The following is a 21,591-nucleotide window of genomic DNA, read 5'->3' on the forward strand; positions in this document are numbered from 1 at the left end:
TTTCCTCGGAATTTCAGGAGAATTTCTCTCGGAAATTCAGGAGAATTTCTGGAGAATTTCCCTCGGAAATCCGGGAAGAATTTCTCTCGGAAATTCGGGAAGAATCCTTCGGAAATTCAGGAGATTTTTCATCGGAAATTCAGGAGAAATTCGCTTAAGTAAATTCAGGACAATTTCCATAGAAAATTCAGGAGAATTTCCCTTGGAAAGTGGGGACAATTTCTTTTGGAAATTCAGGAGTTTTTCCCTTGGAAATTCAGAGGTATTTTCCTTGGGAATTCAGGAGAATTTTCCTAGGAAACTCAGGATATTTTTTTAAGTAAGAAGAATTTGTTTTGAAAATTGAGATAATTTTTTTTGGAAATTCAGGAGAATTTCCCTTAGAAATTCAGGAGAATTTCTCTTGGAAGTTCAAGAGAATTTTCTTTGAAGATGTTCAAAGGATAATTGTAAAGTATTTTCCACCGGATTTTCCGCTTCAAACACCGCCTCATTACTAACAAAACCCTCATACTCACGTTAGGATTGGTGAACACCAGCGCCAGCTTCGAGGGCGGCGGTATAAACAATTTCACGCCCAATTTCGGCGGCAACGACTGCGACCTCCGATGGCCAATAGCCTGCTGATGCTGGTGCTGCTGTTGCTGATCCAGACCGGCCTTGGCCGGCGACCGGGAAGTCTTCTTCTCTAAATCGGGCGCACAAGTGGCAATCGTGATAAACCCAGCATTACCTCCGCAAGGACTCTGCGTCCTCAGCGGTATCCTCAGCCGCGAAGTGTCCGTTATAACTCCGAGAGCCACCTCGGCCCACCCAATGGGAACCGCAGTCTGGGTGACTTTTTCCCGCACGTCGTACGCCGTGAAACGGATCTGAGATTTGGCATTCAGGCCGTCCCCCGTCCGGAACGTTATCGTGCAGATGAACTGCGGATTGGAACTGCGCTCGATGACTTCGGTGCGTCCGTATTTGACCCAACCGCTGGCCGCTCGATTGTTGGACGTAACTTGGACCACTACCGAAGGGTTCGGCGGTTTCCCATTGCCGTCGCACAGCAGATTGTCACAGGAGATGGCCGATTCGCAGATCGGGACTTCGTTGAGCTCTACGGGAGAAGACGGAACCGTGAGAGACATTCTTTTCGACTCGTGAGGATGGAATGATGACACTGAGCTGGTGAGATTGTGCAGATTTCGAAAAATAGAGCCGACTAACCCGAGCGCAATGGGATTCGAGTGGCGACTTAAATCGAGCGAACGGTAAACTCTATCGCTACATGCTTCTACTACAGGGATAAGGTAAAGAATAAGACAACAGAAAGGTTTACTGATAACGGCAATGGCATGGTTTTATTGTGACGAAAAATAAACAACACAAGCTAGAAACTTTCACTCGAGTTAAATGCTTTGGTCCACTGTTAATCAAAATGCTCTCCCATTTGGTTGTACTTTCGTTCTGAGCGTTGATGATTAATCACATGAAGAATAATGAATTTTGGTTAAACATTGTGATTTGGTAGAACGAATTTTAATAGCTGATGAGTTGACATTTATTTTCAAATACAAATAATACCCATCATTTTATTTTAAATATAATCCATTCGTTGCATACTTTACGGCGTTTAGTATTTTGAGGCATTGTTTTGGTGTATACTTCATCGCGCTTAGTGTATACTTTGAGGCGTTTTTTATGGTATGCATTAAAACCTTTGAAGTATGCAACAAAAGTATTATATTCTAAAAAATGATGAGTATTATTCGTGATTTACAATGAATATTAACTCATAAACTTCTGGAATTCGTTATATCAAATTAATCACAATTTTCATCTTCATTCTTCACACGGTATTTGAAGGGCTAATTCAACGCTCTGATTAGATTCTTCGCTCTTCCCTAAATCGAAATCTACACACAAATCCTACTCCAGCACCATCATTATCACCATCCCTCCTTCCTCTCCTCTCAGAAACTAATCAAATCACCTATCTCTTTGCCGGTCTGCAGCCGCAGCATATCGACGTCCACATCGTGGATCATGCCACGCTTCTTGTCGATCTGCTCCCGCAGGTACTTGAGCTGGGCTCGCTTAACGTCGTACCCGGCCAGCCCGATGGCCTGCATCCATTCCAGGCGCTCCTGCTCGGTGTTGGTGGCGAACCGCTGCCGCAGGCCGTCCTCGAATTCTGTCGAACAGAGAAAAAAAAGCAACTTTTCTAGTAGGTTATTCGACATGGATTAGTCTAGTAGTGTTACTCACCCAGATAGAACACGTAACCGTCGTACTCCTTGAGGTCACCCTGCTTAACGCAGCGGTACTTCTCTAGCACGATGCATCCCTGCGGTTCCGAGAACTGGTCGCTGGTTTTGAAGTAGAACAGAAGATTGCCCCGAAGTCGGCACCACTTCTCGAGGCTGACTGTTCGGACGGTGGATGGATCGGAAAAGGGAAAATGTGATTAGTTTGCAGTTTTATTGTGAATGCGGGATTTAAATATGTATGTTAGTTTTATGTGAGTTTAGTGTGTAGTGCAGTCAAATCCAACTCTCAAGATGTGAACATGACCGTGAATGTGATTATTGTTAGTACAGAGTAATTAAGAGCGATTTTCATGTTTTATGAATGTGACAAGCTGTTATATGAAAATATGTTAGTAAGTCTACAGAAAACCATCATTTCTTTACAAAATGTCGTTAAAATTTAAACTAAAATATCCATGATATGTTTTTTTTAGATAATTATAGAGGTTTTAAACCACGCGGTTCATTTACCTCTGATGATATGATACAAACCGAACAAACTAACAAACAAAAAAGATGAACTAATTAATAATTACATTGCATCGCAGTACAATTATAACTTCCACGGGAAGCATCATTGTCACATGTCACAAGAGTTCCAAGGGGAACAAATGTGTCAACAAATTTCCCTTCAAACATTACTTTAGCACCAACACCTCTGAGTCTACCTTTATCTCTACCTGCGACCATGTACTTCGTTTTGGTAGAATTAAAGATCAGGCCCATCCTTGCTATCTCATTCAGACATTACCTATCAAGGCTGTTTTCACAGAATCATACTGCTATGAGATCAATCAATAGTTGGTGAGTCTGTAGGTTATACTCTAAGAATTTATCTAAGATCACTCACAAGGTTAACAACTGGTCCGCTGTTGAGCGGCTCTGACGAAAACCTGCCTGGTATTTGCCGACAAAGATCTTCTCGAGCGGTCTAAGTCTCCTGTTTAACCCTTCCTCGTATGACGCCATCCAAACAACTGGTAGGCATACCTTCAGAAATACTCAATGGATCGAAAGTAAAGCTGCCCAATTCCGTGCTTGAGAAGCTCGACAGGGATCTCGTCCTTCCCAGCAGCCTCGATTAACCTTTTTAAGGTGAAGCTTAATCGTTTGGTCACTAGCTGGTGGTGACCAATCGATTAGGTTTTCAGCTCAAACGGATGTTTGGTTCTCCAGATCCATGCTCTTGAAAATTTGAGGTTTGGCTTCGATTCATCTTCATCTTAACCTCTTCAATGATCGGTGGCAGGGTAGACAATCGTCACCGTCAAATGGAAAAAGTCGTCACCGAAAGTAAAAAAAAAAAATCGTCATCGTCACTCAACCAGCGTTCGATGACGATTTGCTGCAGTGGTCCGCCACAAAGGCTCGGCGTCATGACGAACAAATAAGCCTCCTTCGTTATAGTCAAATCTTCGTTCGGGAGGTCTGCGCCGACCAAAAATATGAACCGTGGCGTCGATAGATTATGAGCCTTTTTTGAAAAAATAAAACAAAAACAAAAAAAACAAAACATGTCCGGAATTGAACAAACGATCTCTGAGTCGTCAACGTCACGCGCTTACCAACAAAGCTATTGTTGAAGCTTGAGGAGGACGGGTTAAATTGCCAATACGAGCAATTCTGGGATGGCATTCGCCGTTTTGTGCATAGCAAGCGAATATACAATAAAGAAAGAGGAACGAACGGAATGAAGACAAAGTTGTTCGTTGACGATCTTGGATTGACGTTCGTCGTGCATTCTTTCGTCGATGACGAGACGACGACCTGCCAGAGTTATTATACTGGATGACGATGTCTTTTTTTATTTCGTCATCGCACTGTGACGAATCTGAAATTGCCTGCCCTGATCGGTGGGTTCGACTGATACTCACTGGTATTATTCATCGAACCAGTCATTTCGTCTTCATCGTTGACCAGTCAGTGCCAATCCCATCCTTGATAGCTGTTGAAAGACATCTGCAGAAAAGTTAATTCTTCCCAACTGCTCTGTTAGCTGCTTACGGTACTGTGCAGTAATCCTATCATTTGACAAGCATTGGATATTGAAGCGCATCGACCTTTCTTTATCTGGTGACGCTGGATAATCGCGATCAAATCCTAACTACAACGAGATAATGATCCGAATCGATATTTGGGCCTCGAAAGGCCCTGACTTCTATGTCATCTGAGAAATGTCGTCTATCAACCAGCACACTTCGTTGCCATTTTACTTGGGCCAGTTGACACGTTATGATTGCGATGGAAGCACGCCAGGAAATATGCGAGGTCTTCTCGACCTACTTTGGAAAAAATCTTCAGGTTCAACTTATTTTTAAAATTTCAGTGAAGCTCCTGCTATTACATAGTTTATTCGCAACCTCAGTTTAACATCTGTTGCTGTCATGTTTCATCGATCTCTTGAAACGAAAAAAAAATCTCGTGAATGAGTCTTGAAAGATTCTCTAGCTAAATTGCTTTGATAATTATTGGGAAATTACCCATTCGAATCTCTGGATAACTACCTGCAACATTTTCTAACAGAAAGCCCTGAAAACAGTTAACAATATTCAAAAGAGAAAATATAGTGATTGCTCGTGACAATACGCCAAATAACACTATAATACTTATCTCATAATTGATTCGGGTATTTCATCAAAAATTAATTCATACATTTGCCCAAAATTTGCTTCAGGTATTACTAACAAGATTTGTTCAGGATTTCGTAGAGCAAAAATTTTCTAGAAAATCCTTTCACATTTTCGTTCAGAATATACAACAAATACAACCATAATTATCTCTAAAGATGCCTTCAGGAATAATTCCGGATATTCTTCCAGAAATTTATCAAGAAAGATCTCAGTTCTCCAAGAATGTATACTATAGGTTATTCTCCCATACAGCGCTCAAGGATGTTCGCTAAGAATTCCTTTAGGTTTTTTTTTTTTTTTTTGAGAATTACTATGGATTTACAGCAAAATTTTTGTTTAGCATTTCTTCAAGATTTTATTTAACCCTCAATAATTATTCCAGAGATTCCTCTATAGGGATTGAGAGGGCTAATAGAGAAGTTATGAGAAAAGCAGACGGGCATACCGTTATAGTCATTTTTTCAGCTTCTCCAGACAGAATCTGGGAGAATTTCGGAAAGGATCACTATAGAAATAGTTTGAATGATACTGAAATATCAAATGGAAAAACTGGTAAAAAAATATCGAAAGAGTTCAAGGAAAATTCATGTGAGAATGAAAGGAAATTTTTCAACAATGCTTGTGGAAATTACTGGAGGTATCAGCAATGGATAAGTTAGAAAGGCAATTCTTGAAAAATTCCATCAAGCACTCCTGCTGGAGGAATATCAGTATGAATCAAAGGGACATTTGCCGAAGGAATTTGTAGATGGATTCCTGGAGGCACCCTTGAACGCATTTCTAGAGGAACCTCTAGGATAAGCCCTGAAAAAATCCTACAGCTTCTCCTCGTGGGATATGTAAAAAAAAACCTGCAGAACCTGTGGAAGAGTCACGTACGAATGTTCAGATCTCCTAGAACTTAAACTAGGATTCTTTACGAGAACTTTTTTCCACGAGTTGTTTCAGAAATTCCATTCCTACTCAAAATATTTTTTACAGTCAACTCTCCCTTACTCGATATTGAAGGGACCATCGAGTTAGGGAGGTATCGAGTTACAGAACACAAAACCAATGCAACTGCGATCCAAGGGACCATCGAGTTAGCCATGAAAACCAACTTTCACTATGGTTCTCTAACTCGATATCGAGATACGAAATATCGAGTCAGGGAGAGTTAACTGTATTATTACTTTACTTTACTTTTGCTGGCTCTACGTCCTTCAAGACATGACCAGCGCCACAATGTTTCGCCAACTAACTCGGTCCATGGCTGCTAAACCTCCAATTTCTCGATCGCCCCACACTTCCAAGATCCTGCTCCACTTGGTCAAACCACCTAGCTCGTTGCGCTCCCCTTCGTCTTGTACCGGCCGGATTTGAGGTGAACACCATTTTTGCGGGATTGTTGTCCGGCATTCTCACAACATGTCCCGCCCATCGTACCCTTCCAGCTTTGACGACTTTCTGGAAACTGGGTTCACCGTAGAGTTGCGCAAGCTCGTGGTTCATTCTTCTCCTTCATACGCCGTTCTCACATATTCCGCCGAAGACCGTCCTAAGCACACGTCGTTCAATAACTCCTAGCGCTTGCAGGTCTTCTTCGAGTATTGTCCACGTCTCATGCCCGTAGAGGACTACCGGTCTTAACAGCGTCTTGTACATGGTACACTTAGTACGGAAGTGAAGCTTACCAGACCGCAAGGTCTTGTGGAGTCCGTAGTAAGCACGACTTCTGGCAATGATACGTCTTCGGATTTCTCTGCTGCAATTGTTATCCGACGTTAGCAATGATCCGAGATAGACAAATTAGTCCACCACCTCGAACTCATCCCCGTCGATCATCACGCGTATGCCAATGTGAGCTCTATCGCGCTCGGTTCCTCCAGCCAGCAGATATTTCGTCTTCGACGTATTTACCTTCAATCCAACCCGATCTGCTTCACGTTTCAGCCTGGTATACTGTTCAGAAACCACCTGGAACGTTCTTCCGACAATGTCCACGTCGTCAGCAAAGCAGATGAACTGGCTGGATTTATTGAAGATCGTGCCCCGCACGTTGAAGCCCGCCCGTTTCATAACACCTTCTAGCGCAATATTGAACGGGAGGCAGGAAAGACCATCGCCTTGTCGAAGTCCTTTGCGTGATTCAAACGGGTCCGATAATGCACCCGATATCTTCACACAGCACTGTACACTATCCATCGTTGCTTTGATCAGTCTAGTTAGTTTCCCGGGAAAACCATTCTCGTCCATAATCTTCCATAGCTCTTCGCGGTCGATGGTATCATAGGCCGCTTTGAAATCGATGAATAGGTGGTGCGTAGGGACTTGATATTCGCGACATTTTTGGAGGATCTGTCGCAACATAAAACTTTGGTCTGTTGTCGATCGCCCGTTCACAAAACCGGCTTGATAAGTTCCCAAAAATCTGCTTGCCAGTGGCGATAGACGGCGGAAGATGATCTGGGAAAGCACTGTAACTGTATTATAATTCTTGAAATTCTTCGAGATCTCTTTTTTTCAGGTCACACCTAGCAATTTTCGTAGGAATGTCTACAGGACTTTCTGAATGTCTCATTGGACAGGAGAGCCTAGAAGAATCAATGAAAAAATTACATATTGTAAAAATGAAATTGGAATTTCAGGATATATTTATTAATTAGCCGGTGGTGTGATTTATCGATTCCAATCGAGATATCCAAACCGGTTACTTGGCACATTGAATTTTTTTATCATTTTGGACCTCAGCGTAATCATATAAACGCTGTTCGATTGAAAAAAAAATAGTTTAAGTTGAAAATTGTTAAAAAGTCATCTGAGGTTTTCTGTTTACCACCAGATACCAGAAGAAAATCTATTGAGAAATTGAAATAAGTTACTACAATTGCTTGGAAAAGAGATTTCAGTTACTTTCCATTAAAAATAAGATACACTCCCGTGCATAAGTTTGGGTTCACCCCCTAAAAAACATGCAAAAGTGTTCTGTCCATATCTCTGTGATAACACGTTCAATTCAAACTCTTTAAGCCGCATTCAAAAGGCAAAGAGTTATTCTTACTTCGTATGTATTTTTCCAAAAACATTCTTTGAAATTTGTATACTAAATTAGTACTTAAAGTTGAGAAATTTTTCAAAAAACACACTGAAAAATCATATCTAATTTCCTCAGCATTGGGTCGACCTAAATTTTAAATCAATGTGTCATTAGAATCGTAATCTTATATTATTTGAATAGATCCTACGAAATTTTGGCGAAAAAATCTGGAAAGTATTCAAAATCAATGAAACAGTCAGTCAAGTCATCGTGCAAAAGTTTGGGTTCACCCCTCAGTATGGTGTATCGTGCAAAAGTTTGGGTTCACCTGAACTTACTTAAATCTGTGAAATCTTGAACCAAACATGTACGCGCCATTATTTGCGCTCAAAAAAGCTTTAAACTATTAAAATCGGTTGAAAAATGGCAGAAATATTGAGAAAAATGATGTGCGTGTGGCTCAGGTGAACCCAAACTTTTGCACGATTTGCGTCATACTGAGGGGTGCACCCAAACTTTTGCACGATGACTTGAATGACTGTTCAATTGATTTTGAATTGTTTCCAGATTTTTCCGCCAAAATTTCGTGGGGTCTCTTCAAAGAATATAAGATTACGATTCTAATGACACTTTGATTTAAAATTTTAGTCAACCCAATGCTGAGGAAATTAGTTATGATTTTTCAGTGTGTTCTTTGAAAAATGTCACAATTTTAAGTATAAATTTAGTATACAAATGTTTTTGGAAGAATACATACGAAGTAAGAATAACTCTTTGCCTTTCGAATGTGGCTTAAAGAGTTTCGATTGGACGTATAATCACAGAGATATGGACTGACCACTTGTGCATGTTTTTGAGGGGGTGAACCCAAACTTTTGCACGGGAGTGTACATACTTGCATTAACCCTTTCAAGACGGATGCGTCGTATTGACCCAGCATCCATATTTGGCAGTATAAAATCAAGGAAGTCGTAAGCTTTCTTTGATAAATTTAAGTCTTAAGTTATAATTTATATTGATACGTCGCAAGGTAATTTTGAGGGAACGTACTTTTCCACTAACAAACGTTTACATATCAGCATTACTTCCTCTAATTTCACCTGAATGCGAGGACGTGGCCTGTACCGTTATTGACCCAGTATGAATTGGGACACAGAATTATGAACAGTTAGGTTAAACGTACTCTTAGACGATCTTCTAGTCAATTCTTTCTATATCATGAATGAAATCGGTCGATCATCACACTAAAATAGTAGTCTTCAGATCTAATGAATCGTCTTGGACATGTTTTGAATCAATGGTGCGTTTTTCAAGTATTGTTCGAGCTGGTAGACTTAATGATTTGAAATCAAGGACAGTTTAGAGTACCTAAAATATCTTTATCTTTACCTCTATAGAGTATCACAGGTTATATTAAGGTATAATAATTTTACAATTAATTATTTTTGAACAAAAAACAAGACCTTCCGAGTCTTATGGCGTTTTCGTTTATTGCTGGGGCGAACCTAGTTTCGCCCTGGATCCGCTCTAACAGCTGTCAAAACGTTTTTTTATTGGGTCGGGTCGAACCCGGATCCGGCCCAGTTTCGACTCAAACACAAAGAGGTTCGCTTTGCCGATTTTTTGCGATCCAATCTGAGCGGGGTTCAATTGTCAAAAATTGATTGTTTATATTTTTATAATTATCAAAATTAACGATTCAAGCAAAATTTTTATAACTGGAGATGTTTACGAAAGCATTTGGCAATATTTATTGCATTAATATTGAGACTTTATTTTGTTATTTTTCACTCAGAGAAGCGAAATTTCATGAAACTGTGTGGCTGACAGTTCGAATGTAAGTATGTCACATTCAATATGACTCGAACCTGGATCTGGTTTCATTCATTTTTTGCGAGTCGGGTCAGCTCTGACCCCAGGTTCAAAACCGAAAACGCCTTTAGTTGGTCATGTAGGTCGAAGTTTTCATGAGTTTGAAGTGTCTTACCACGGTTGCAAAAAATTTCCCATAAGCATTCTTAAACAGCTTTTTTTGTGAGATGAACCACCATGCTAAATCTGATGATGATGTCTTGAAAGAAGATAGTAAGAAGATAATATGCAGGTGAGATGTTTGTACAAAAACTGGGTCAAAGACCAATTCGAATCATTTTATGTTTAGTTGATAGTTCAATAAATCGTGATTTTCATAGTTCTAATTTGCGAACATTGACATTCAAATAATTTGACCTGTTATAAAATCTGGTTTCACATGGAATCACGCACGGTGACTATAAATTTGAAATAAAAATGCTGAGAAACATCTATGTAGTAATTACTTGTTGAATTCTTGAAGTTGTACCAAGCAAATCGATGGAATCACTGGAACTTTCGTGGTGCAATTATTGGATATTCGGAGGGCAAGGGAAGCTCGACTGAACTGATTAGCGGGTGACGAAACAGTCGATCCACTCTTTTCCTCAGATCCTTAAACAGTTTGCGTATCCATTGGATTTCCTGGCACGCTTCAGCCAGAGCGATGAACTCAGATTCGGTGGATGACAAAGCCACGCATGATTGCTTCCTGGAAGCCCAACTCACGACTCCACCGCCGAGAATAATGACGAAACCAGAAGTTGATTTCCGGTCCCTGATATCACCGGCCCAGTCGGCAACGCAGTAAACTTCCAGAGCAGCTAGCTGTAAATGGTAATTTCGAGAGCTGTAGGGATATTTCGACACTCTCTTAGCTTCTGTCCAGACTTCGGTACTGGTCACTATTTGAAAGAACAGCTGAATGCTCCTCCTTTTGCTGGTACCATTTTCGATCATTTCCGTCTGGCCGAACCGTGCAGCAAGCTCGATGATATAATCCTGCTGATTGATAAGGTACCCATTTTGATGTTTGAAATGTTTGATGTCACCCAACACCGTCAGCTTGAAGCAATGTTAAAGATGTACAACTATCTCGACGAATTCGACTTCGCTAGAGCTGGCCACCAAGATGTCACCAACTTCGTCCACGAAGTTCAGGTTGAACGCTTGTTGTCCATTCCTCGTCCGAACGTAGAGGCACACATCCGCTGATGATTGCACAAATCCAGCTCGCTTGAGCATATCGTCGATCGTTCTATTTCACACTCGTGCCGCTTGTTTAAGCCCGCACAGCATCCGCTAGAGACGACACACACCGGCGGGGTTGCCGGTTTCGTAACCGGGGGACTGCTTTATGAAGTTTTCTTCATCTTACTTACCATACAAGTATGCAGTCTTGATTCTTGATGTCTACATGCTTGACAGCAGCGAACGCATAGTGACTTGTTCAGCCACCGGTCATAATCGATTCCATTTTTTTTTTTTTTTTTGCGAATAGCCTTGGGTGACTTATCTGGCTTTATATCGCACAACGTCACCGGTTTCATCCTTGTTACAGCGTGGCTCGTTCGGAATCGACTGACAGTTGGCTCACCTGTAGACGGACTGAAGTAACTGCTTTTTGGGGGAAAGGAGCACCAGTTTTGGCTCCAGCCAGGTTCCACTATATGCAGCACTTCAAACACGTGACTCAAGCGAAACACTTCCACGGAACAAACCACTCAATCCGATTCGAATAACTAAACCACCAAATTATTTGGAATGTTGGCGGATATATTCATTTTCATTTTCATTTTGCAGCGTTTGGTGGGGCAATGAGAGCGCAAGTCAGTCCAAAGCCGGGGTAAGGGATAGGTAATGGCCGTAATAGTCTATGCGGACCACTTGAACACCATCGGAAAGGATAAGAAGGGTTGGGGTAGGGTATAGGGAATGGAGAAGACTTGACACAGTAATGCGATTAATGCTGCAAAATGTAAATGTGCTGAAAGCAATTTAATTTGAGTTTTGAAGTTTGATTTGACTTATTAAAATTCCAAATAGATCGGCCATTGTACAAGTAAGAAAGAATATGCTGATCGCTTTCTAGAAATTTTATAAACAACAAAATAATAACAATATGAGAGTGATGCTAAGGGCTGCTGATGGCACAATGCGACGCTTTAGGAGATTTTGATACTGAATGAACATTACTATACAGAGCGCAATTTAATCGATGGTGATAACTTTACAAACTTTATCTGTTTTTACACTGATTGACGATGCTGATTTATATAAAAAATATTTAAAAAATATTTGATATTAGTTCATTTGTTTGTATGATCTAGGTGTTAATAATGGAAAAATTTTACATACCCTTGATGAAATACTTCCCTGACCAGAAATATTATATTTTGAGCGCCCTTTTCGAAGCTATTCTATCCAGGTATCCATGTACTGCTTTCAATCCTGAAATTATTCTTATTGTGCATGCTCATGCATTATATTAGTGATGCTCATAATCATGCAACAGATAAGAAGGAGAGAAAAAGAGAATATAGGAACAGTGATTAGTAATGAGTTAATTATGTAGTTTTGTTAGAATTATAAACAATTAAACAGCAGTAATGAATAACTTATAAAATTACTTTGCAGCATAGCTGAGCCTTTCGGAACGTAAGACCGATGTATAAAAATAATTTGTTTCGAAATTGTCCGCGTGGTCTTCTAGTGCCCCTATTAGATCAGAATCAGTCATAGACATACATATCGAATGCTCGCCATGACCCTATGACCAACATTTGTATATGTATAGACTTAGCTGATGTGGCTTTTCTAATAGGTAGTTCTTTCACTCATTGATTGTCTTCAAAACCTTGTCAAGTATAGAAAATTGATTTTATTTCATTTATTACTACATTAAAGCTACATTGTACTTATTAAGTATTAGGTATTATTTTATGTTTTTATCACTATTGATATTATAAAGGCCAGAATTCCCAGTGAGTGAAGAATTTTATAGTACTAGAACACCATAGAAGATCGCTTAACATTACCTAATCATGGAACGGCTTTTTGCTCTATTATTTTAGGTAGATGCTATTGATCTCCCTTTGCTCCTATCCGCAACCCGGTGCACGCGCCCTGTTGGTTTTCGAAAACCTCGTAGAAGATTACAAACCGTCAATGGCATTCCCAATTACTACCCCACATTGCACATTCAAGGGTCTGATTGTGCTCCTAACCCACCCTCAGTCTGTAATCTTCTCGCCAGTTTGAAATTATATTTTCCCGAAGTGAAATTAATTTTGATGAGTGATAGTGTAGTGCAGCCCAACTGCATAGTACAGTAGTTTAACCAGAATCTTTAGGTCAGAAGATAAAATCTAAATTTTGTAATAAAAAGGTTGCCATTGCTTTGAAATTTACCCAACATCTAATCAAAACTACTAACAACAGCGATCAATTATCAAAATTCATCGCTCCCTGGAAAATATAATCCCAAGCCCAGGGTATTTGGAATGTTGGCGGATATAGAACTAAAAACTCATTTAAACTAATTTTATTAAAATACTTAAAACGTTTTACAATTCACAAAGATGCTTCCTTCTTGTCGGACAATTTTTTCACTTCTGCAGATTTTATTTGAATTTTCCCTCTTGCTACGATCGCGGGTGCGCCGTTACCACGGCAACTTGCTCACGTGGCTGCGACGACAAGTTCGACGTCGGGTGCCTGCGGTACCCGAGTAAAAATATTTTCGTTGCTTATAATGTTCGCAACAATCCTCCTTACGTTTTGAGTCCTACTTGCAACTAACTTTCTTACGATTAGTTGGTAGTGTGGTGATCTCCTAAGGGTCATTTTCCGTCAGAGAACGGAATTTTTATCCATCGCAATCTTCCCGTACTCGGCCTCAATGTTCTGCAAATAAACGGCAGTACTTATCGCCAGTAGCACTCTGGAAGATTAGCATCAAACAACATGCACCGGCTCATCTCGACCAGGTACCGATTCTTCCTCTCGGCAACACCATTTTGTTGAGGAGAATAGCTTGCGATGAATTGCACTCGAATAACTTCACTTTTGTAGAAAGCCCTCAGCGCACTTCTTATGTATTCGCCTCCTTGGTCGCTTCTGACTATTTTCGGCGGTCGGCCGAACTGGGTCTTCATCATGGCCACGTACTCCATTATTTCTCTGGAACATCTTCCTTCTTTCTCAGCAGATACAGGACACAGAACATGCTGCAGTCGTCGATGATGGTCATAAAATAACGGCATCCATACACCGACACGTTCCCAACAGAACCGCAAACGTCGGTGTGCACGAGGTCGAGCACGACAGTGGATTTCCTCTCCACCGATTTCGGAAATGGTTTCCGACTCATTTTGGTCTTCTGGCAGCAGTCGCACCCCTCTCTCATTCCGCAATCGTACACCTTCAGTCCATTCACCAGGTCCTCCTGTACCATTTCTCCGAGAACGTTACCCAAAGCGCCGATGCTACACATGTTGGCACATGTGCCGACCAGAACCGACACCTACTACTTTCGCATTTTTTTCATTCGCCAGGCTGACAGATTTCACAGTGCTTTCTTCGAGATCTTCGAAAAATCCTCGTTCGCCGCACTTTTGCTGGGATGCTCCCAAGTCCACAATCCACTCACCAGAATTCGCTTGGACACCGGCCATCAGGGCAAATGTCACCGCGTCTTCACTACATGCAGTTCTTGTTTTCGGTGAACGACATTTTTCCAATTCCGTCTCCTTGGCGTACAACTTACACTCGTTTTACTTGTGACCAGTTGTCTTGCAGAAATGGCATACCAGCGGCTTCTTTTTCTTCAGGAAACTTGCCTTCATCGCTGAATCTGCCGATTCATGGTTCTGTTTAGCAACTCCATCCAGCAGCTTTCTTTTTACCAACTCCAGCTTCTAGGGCCGTCGCCAGCGTGTCGAGAGAATCGAGGAGGCTCCTATCAGTGGTTCACCTAGATCCAGTCCAGCACACGACAGCTTCCCAAACAGCTCTTTCAGCTTGAATAGATGATTATGCATGTGTCCCCGTCCTTATACGTTTTGTTGCAAATTCGCTTCAGAACTGCAACCTTCGAGCAGAGGAATGTTTCTGGAGATTTACCCAATTTTAGCAGCATTTCAGCCTTGAATTTCCACACAGCATAGTTGAAATTGTTCAGCTTCAAGATCGAAATCTTGCTTCCCTCCATGATACTTTGACTTCCAGAAACTTCAACTTCGGCAGCAAATTCGCTCAAGCGGATTGCTTTGATTGGGGCCCACAACCTATTGAGTATTCGGATGGCAAGGGAAGTTCGACAGACTGATTGACGGTTGACTAAAGACTAATTTATTTCCGTTATCATTACATTGAACGATAAGTAATCTCGTAATCTGAAGCATTGCTGATTGAAATTCTTAGGAAAAAGAATCACTAAATAAAGTTCTAGAAAAAATAGGAATGATATCAGAGCAAAACTTTGAGTGAATAGGGCCGGATACTATTCTTGGCACTTTTCATTCACTTCGGCAGTGAAGTTTTTTGAAAGCTACTGAGCTCATATCTGGCACCAATATGCGCCGTTGAACTGCTTCTTATAGCGAGGTTTCAGACGATTCGACCGAGAAAAACCCCCCATAGCAAAGTGAATCATGGAAGTGCCCAAGTAGCTCTGCACCCTACCTCAAGCAATTACTGATGAAATTCTGTTTAATGTATTTTAATCCTCTAAGCAGAATCTCAATAGAGAAACTAAAAAGTAGCTTTTAATTCCGCTGTACACCCGATTCTGTTTTTGCACGGGGATGCGTACCGTGCAAAAAAAGTTTTCAGTTCAAAATTTCAAAAACCGTGCTAAAAAAGTAACATCATTTCTCGACGTTTCATGCAAAAATAAGGTTTTGGCGGAGAAAATGTATGGAAACTTTAATTCCGTGGATAATAAATATTCGAGCTGTTTAGTAAAATACCTATAAGTACCTATAAGAGTTTGTATCCTTTGACAGATACGCGTATTTCAACCTCAACTGTAAGGCTGTCTTCAGTAGAGATGGGCTAAATGATCCAATTTTGAGCGCGAATCGTGGGTGACTCACTCACAAAAGTGAATCGATTCTTTTGATCGATTCAGTTACTCATTGAAAAATAATGTTTGTCGCATAAGGATCAAAAATATAACAGTATTTGAATGAAAACATATTTAGTATAGCTATTTCAACTATTACAACATATCTTTTATGCTTGTGGGTCTAACTCGACTCGAACATATTGTCCCTAGTAAATTTATACGCTTACCTTTCAAAAATTGCGGTACTATGTGAATCGTAACTCTTTTGAAAAGAACCAAATCAACTCATTTTCGAGAGTCATCTCTTTTGAATGATTCGTGAGTGAGTCGCTCATCTCTAGTCTTCAGTGTCGTGTGTTACGTAGATACGAGTAACTGACCCTGAAGAAGACTGCAAGTGGTAGTCGAAATACACGTATCTTTTCAAAGATAAGCATTTAGGGCGGAATCAAAAGCTACTTTTTAGTTTCTCTACTGATGAAATTCCTGACGTTATCCCAGGTTAGTAACCATCACCTCACTCAAATCTACGTCTACATTCCCGTTAGTGGCTTATTTACAAGCGATGAGTTCGAAAGTTAGTGCAAGTTATATATCCCGATCAACCAGTCAGTGATTGTCGGTTGCGATCGATATCGATTCGTTTTGAATCGTTGGCCATCGCCATCGCTAGAAGATCTATAAAGAAAATGTTACACTGGTTGATCGGGATGTTACTTAAACAGTGTCCATCTCCATTACTGTGTCCCTCGAAAAAGCAATACCAAAACCACCGGAAAATCTTCACACAGACGAACCTTTCTGGGTACCACCAATGCAACTGAGCGACTGTTTGCGCTTATGATGGGTCTTCGCGTTTGGGCCTTTGTTACTGGAGGTCTCCTCTCCTGAGATGGAATTATTTCAGCCCCCGGAAAATTAAATTATATTAATGCAATGCACAGTGGCCCAGAAAGCAGATTTTACGCGGAAAGATGCATTTACAGCTTTAGAATAAAACTTCGAACAAAAATTGTCTTCTACAAAGTTGTTCGTAATGGTTAGGCCCTTTATTTGATGTTATTCAAAATTAGCGGTAGTCCACGTTTATGTTCTTCTTGGCAATACGTCCTTACTGGAACAGAGCCTGCTTCTCAGATTAGTGTTCTACAGTTTTTAACTGAGAGCTTTCTTTGCCAAAGTTGCTATTTTCGCTTTCGTATATCGTGTGGCAGGTACGACGACACTCTATGGCCAGGGAAGTCCAGGAAATTAACATTACGAAAAGCTCCTGGACCGACCGGGAATCGAACCCAGACACCTTCAGCATGGCTTTGCTTTGTAGCCGTGGACTCTTAATCACTCGCTAAGGAAGGCCCAAAAGATCTGAGGATAGGCCATTTTGAATTGATATGCGATTTTTTGTAGGTCGATAATTCAGTGCTTTTCCCATATTGTACCAAAATTTGTATTTAATAGACAGTTAGCTATATAATTTCTATGAAAATATGAACCACCGAATAAAGCGCCTAACTAATACAAACAACTTTGTAGGACACAGTTTTCGTCTAAAGTTTCATTCTGGAAGTTCAAAATGCATATTTCCGCGTAAATCTGCTTTCTGAACCACTGTACATTGTAATGTTTGGAGAGGAGTTATTTAAAATGCTTTCGCTTTAAAGAAGATCAATTCCCTGAATGAATGCGGCCCGTTTCTTCCCATGAGATGCCTTTGGATGGACGGATGGAAGAATGACGGAACGGCCCGTAGTCTAGTTCAAATTACCTTCGGTTTTCCGGAAGAATCCTTCCTGCTTCTCCGTCACATAGAGTGGACCTTCTTTGTCGAATTTGTTGCTCGGTTGGGTGGCCAAAGTGATCAGCTCCTGTTTGTTGAATCTCATCGCTCGGATTCACCTTCCGCTTTCCGCCGTCTTACGTTTCAACGCAGGAACGCCCTTTTCTTAAGGCAGCTGATTTGAAAGTAGGACACTTCTTTCCCCCACTCTTGGCAGCAACATAAACCTCCCGCAGAGCGATTATCGATTGGTGACTTTTTCACTTCCTTGTTCAACACATTTTCTGCAACAAATTTCACATGATTAGAAAATTTACAACGACAGTATCACAAATTGACTGTGTTTATCCAATTTTCCGTCGAAACCAATCACTTTTCCGACCAGACAAACCCATATTTTCACTTCCATTTTTTCTGGCCCTACCTTCACAATCCGAACGAGAGGAGAAAAATTACGATTAGTCCATTTCCACAGCGGTTTCACATTGCAACCAAACTCACAAACGAAGAACAGACACTTACTGTAACTTTTAAGCACAATTTTAGGCGGTTTGATCGGAAATCAAAGCTATTTTCACCGAAATTTTCACTGCAAAAGTGGCAGACAAGATGCACTCCCTGTTTTTCTATGCTCTGTCCGTCCTTCTGCAGCACCACCCCTCGAAGTCACTCACCCGCGGTGCTATTTTGACAGATTGGCAGGGGTGTGCTTAGCATAAATTATGCACAGTAAAAATATACGCTTAAGCTAAGTATGCTGTTTCGCTCAAGAAAAGTAATGAAATTCCTTGACTGAAAGGTTCAAGAAATTTCCTACAGAGAGCCCCCTTTGAAGTGACATTTCTTCTCAACTGCGTACTGCGATCAGAAAAAAAGTGATTTTCTTGCCCATTTCTTGGGAGAAATTTCCCACGCATCGAGATAGGCGATTCCTTTTCTTGTCAGTAGCAAACCGGCCTTTAAGGGAATCGTATTAAACAGCAATAATTGGGTTGTTTAGTGATGAAAAATTCACCGTTTTTTGTAGTTTGATCGTTTGAGCACATTTTTCCAAGTGTAACACGATTTTATTGCACTTGAATATCGCAAGTTTGATATAGCAAATGATAAGAAAAAATTTCATTCCGTTGACTCAATGACATTTTTTGAAATTTTCAATTTACAGCTGTCATTAGCTCGCCCGAAGTAAAATTTTTCGAGGGGTGATTTAAACGCAATTTCCATACTAAATTCAATTGTGTTTTAAAAATAGTTTCAGGGCACGGACAATTATGAAACTTTTGATTCTGGCTTCCCAATATGTGGAAAACAGGATACCCCTAAACAAGCCAATTATTTATTAGCGCATTTGCTCAAAAGGACACGAGGCGTTTCACAGAGGAAAGGGAAAACCGCGGTTTTGCTCCCTTTTTACTTCATTTTTATAGTCTGGTTTGCTACTGAAATGTAATCGCTAAAGAAATTCCTCGTCTATTCCTTGCAAAAATTTACTACAGCTACTCCCATTTGAACTGACATTACTTTTCAACTGCGTACAGCGATCAGAAAAAAGCGCATTCTTGAGCGATTCCTTGCAGAAATTTCCCATGCATCAAGATAGGCCGAGAAATTACTTGTCGGCAGCGAATCAGGCTTTAAGCTAAGTATGCTGTTTCGCTCAAGAAAAGAAAAGAAATTCCTTGACTGAAAGGGTCAAGAAATTTCCTACAGAGAGCCCCCTTTGAAGTGACATTTCTTCTCAACTGCGTACTGCGATCAGAAAAAAAAGTGATTTTCTTGACCATTTCTTGGGAGAAATTTTCCACACATCGAGATAGGCGATTCCTTTTCTTGTCAGTAGCAAACCAAAAAATAAAATTTACAGCTGAATGTAGCCATAACGCCAGTGAGTGGGAGCCATCAGGACTAGGAATAGACCATTTTCGTCAAATCTGATCCCGAGTCTGACCTCCAGTTTTTGTATGTTTCTTCGAAAGACAATAGGGTCCTAAAATTTCTAATAAAATCTTGTTTTTATTTAACAAGATGAAAGAGCATGTTATTGCAACCACTTCAGCAATTTTTCCTGTTCAAATAACGGTTATATCACAATTAAAATTCAATTTAAAAAATATGTTCAAATTTGAACCTTGACACTTTAGATCATGTTTGACATTCACTGAGTCGGCAAAAACGCCACAGAGGCTCATCTTTTTAACACTGGGGTTGTTCCTAGTTGACATTTCGGAAGGGACACGGAAAACAAAATACACCCAAAATTTGAGTTTGAACCAAGGGGTGTGACAAAATCTCAAAAATAAGAAAAAAATGTTTTTTGGCCATAAACCAACGAAAAGTATTCAAAAATTGAGTAAACATGTGTTTCTGGCCTAAACTTAATCGTTTGGTACTAAAATTAGGACAGGGCTTTAGGACCCTATTATTTTCAATGAATATCAACGCTTTCCGATTTTGTTCATATGCACTCTTAATTTTGTTATGAATTTTTGAAAACTTGGATACTCACCACATTTTGAAAAATAATTCGAGATGCGGCACAGTTGGTTCAACCAGGTCCGTCACACTCGGGCTCAGATTGGGTACCACTTCTAGTACTGCATTTGGTCCCTCGGTAGTGCAAAAGGTACCCAAGTTTGACACATCGCAGTACACTTTTCACGGCATTCTAGATTACCTTATGAGCCATAAAATTTTGAGCATTTGCAAGGGACATGAAGGTCTTTAATTTGTCTTTGGTTCAACCCTATATGGGTATCAGCGTGGTGATTTTTCAACAGTTTTTTGATTTCACCCCTGCATTGGGAAGCTTGTTTAGATTTGGAAACTTCAAATCAAGTGCGCGCCCAAACTTACTGTGATCCCGGTCAGGGCGCCCCAAACAGGAGCGCCAACGAAACTAACCTGAAATTACTCAAACAAACGTTTTTGAGCCAGGTTGGAATTGACGTAACCCGTTCTGAATCACAGTTTCAACTCCATCCCAATTCAGGTCTTCCTGTAGCAAAATATATTTCCCTCCACAGATTTAAAATTTAAAACCACCCCCCAAACAACAAATCTCTCATCTACCAACAGTAACGGTGCCGCTAGTACTATTAGAGAATATTTTTGCTATTCTTGCCGACAAATGCCTAAATCTATCTGGTGGCTGTTGATCCGGAAGATTCCTGCCTTGAGGCAGCAACAGCCGCGCAAGGAAATTTTCATTTTGAGTGGCTATGGCTGCCTCAATTCGGGAATCTTTCGGCGTATTTAATCCTCGTCGGCACAAAACAGAAATATTAGACATCTGTTGACTACAATCCTTGCGTTACAGGACCGGGTGCGGTCATAACCAGCCAAAGCGGTGAAGGTGGCTTCTGCGGTGATTACGGAGACTTAAGAAATCGTGAAGGAAGGAGGGAGCGAAACCAGCGGAGCCCATTATGATGAATGAAAACATAAACGAAAATCATCTGGTCATGCCAGCTGATCTTAATTCACCACAACGTGGTGGCAAAACCATAGGGGAAAAAGGGGTCTGCATTTTTTCGAGGTGAAACAAATTGTAGGGGACCGAGGGGTGAACTAACGTGCCGCAAGTTCTTCAATAGTTAAAGGCTCCAAAACATATTGGATCCTTAAGAAAGTTTGTTCAGTAAATTGTCGGAAAGCATATAAGCCAATAAAAATTTTTCACGGAAATGGTCTATTTCTGTTGCATAGGATTCATCGAATGTAACGCGGTTGTTGCATCAGATTCATTTCTCGAGCGCATACACGGAAAAATTAACACTAATAAATAGTCACAAAAAATAATGTTTATGCATTAGTGACCATTTTTAAATCTCTTTTTTATTTATTCTGGGATTCTTCTGGAAGATCATCTAAGATTATAAATTGAATCATCATAGGATTCTTCAAGAAGTTATGAAAATACTCCTGGGATTATTCGGAAAATCTCTCTGAGA

General features: G+C 40.5%; 1 protein-coding gene across 1 annotated transcript; it reads right to left on the reverse strand.

Annotated features, from left to right (window-relative positions):
• Positions 1-518: 518 nt before the first annotated feature.
• LOC110680398 (type I inositol 3,4-bisphosphate 4-phosphatase-like) lies at positions 519-18,294 on the reverse strand (the record flags this gene model as incomplete). The annotated part of the gene is given in 6 exon segments (XM_021856204.1): positions 519-1,105; positions 1,982-2,182; positions 2,257-2,415; positions 16,662-16,751; positions 17,630-17,925; positions 18,066-18,294. Coding segments are annotated over 5 exon segments (1,155 nt in total), but the record flags the coding sequence as incomplete, so codon positions are not given.
• Between the last annotated feature and the right edge of the window lie 3,297 nt (positions 18,295-21,591).

The sequence above is a fragment of the Aedes aegypti genome, unplaced genomic scaffold (assembly GCF_002204515.2).
Source record: "Aedes aegypti strain LVP_AGWG unplaced genomic scaffold, AaegL5.0 Primary Assembly AGWG_AaegL5_hic_scaff_1298_PBJ_arrow, whole genome shotgun sequence".
Lineage (NCBI taxonomy): Eukaryota > Metazoa > Arthropoda > Insecta > Diptera > Culicidae > Aedes > Aedes aegypti.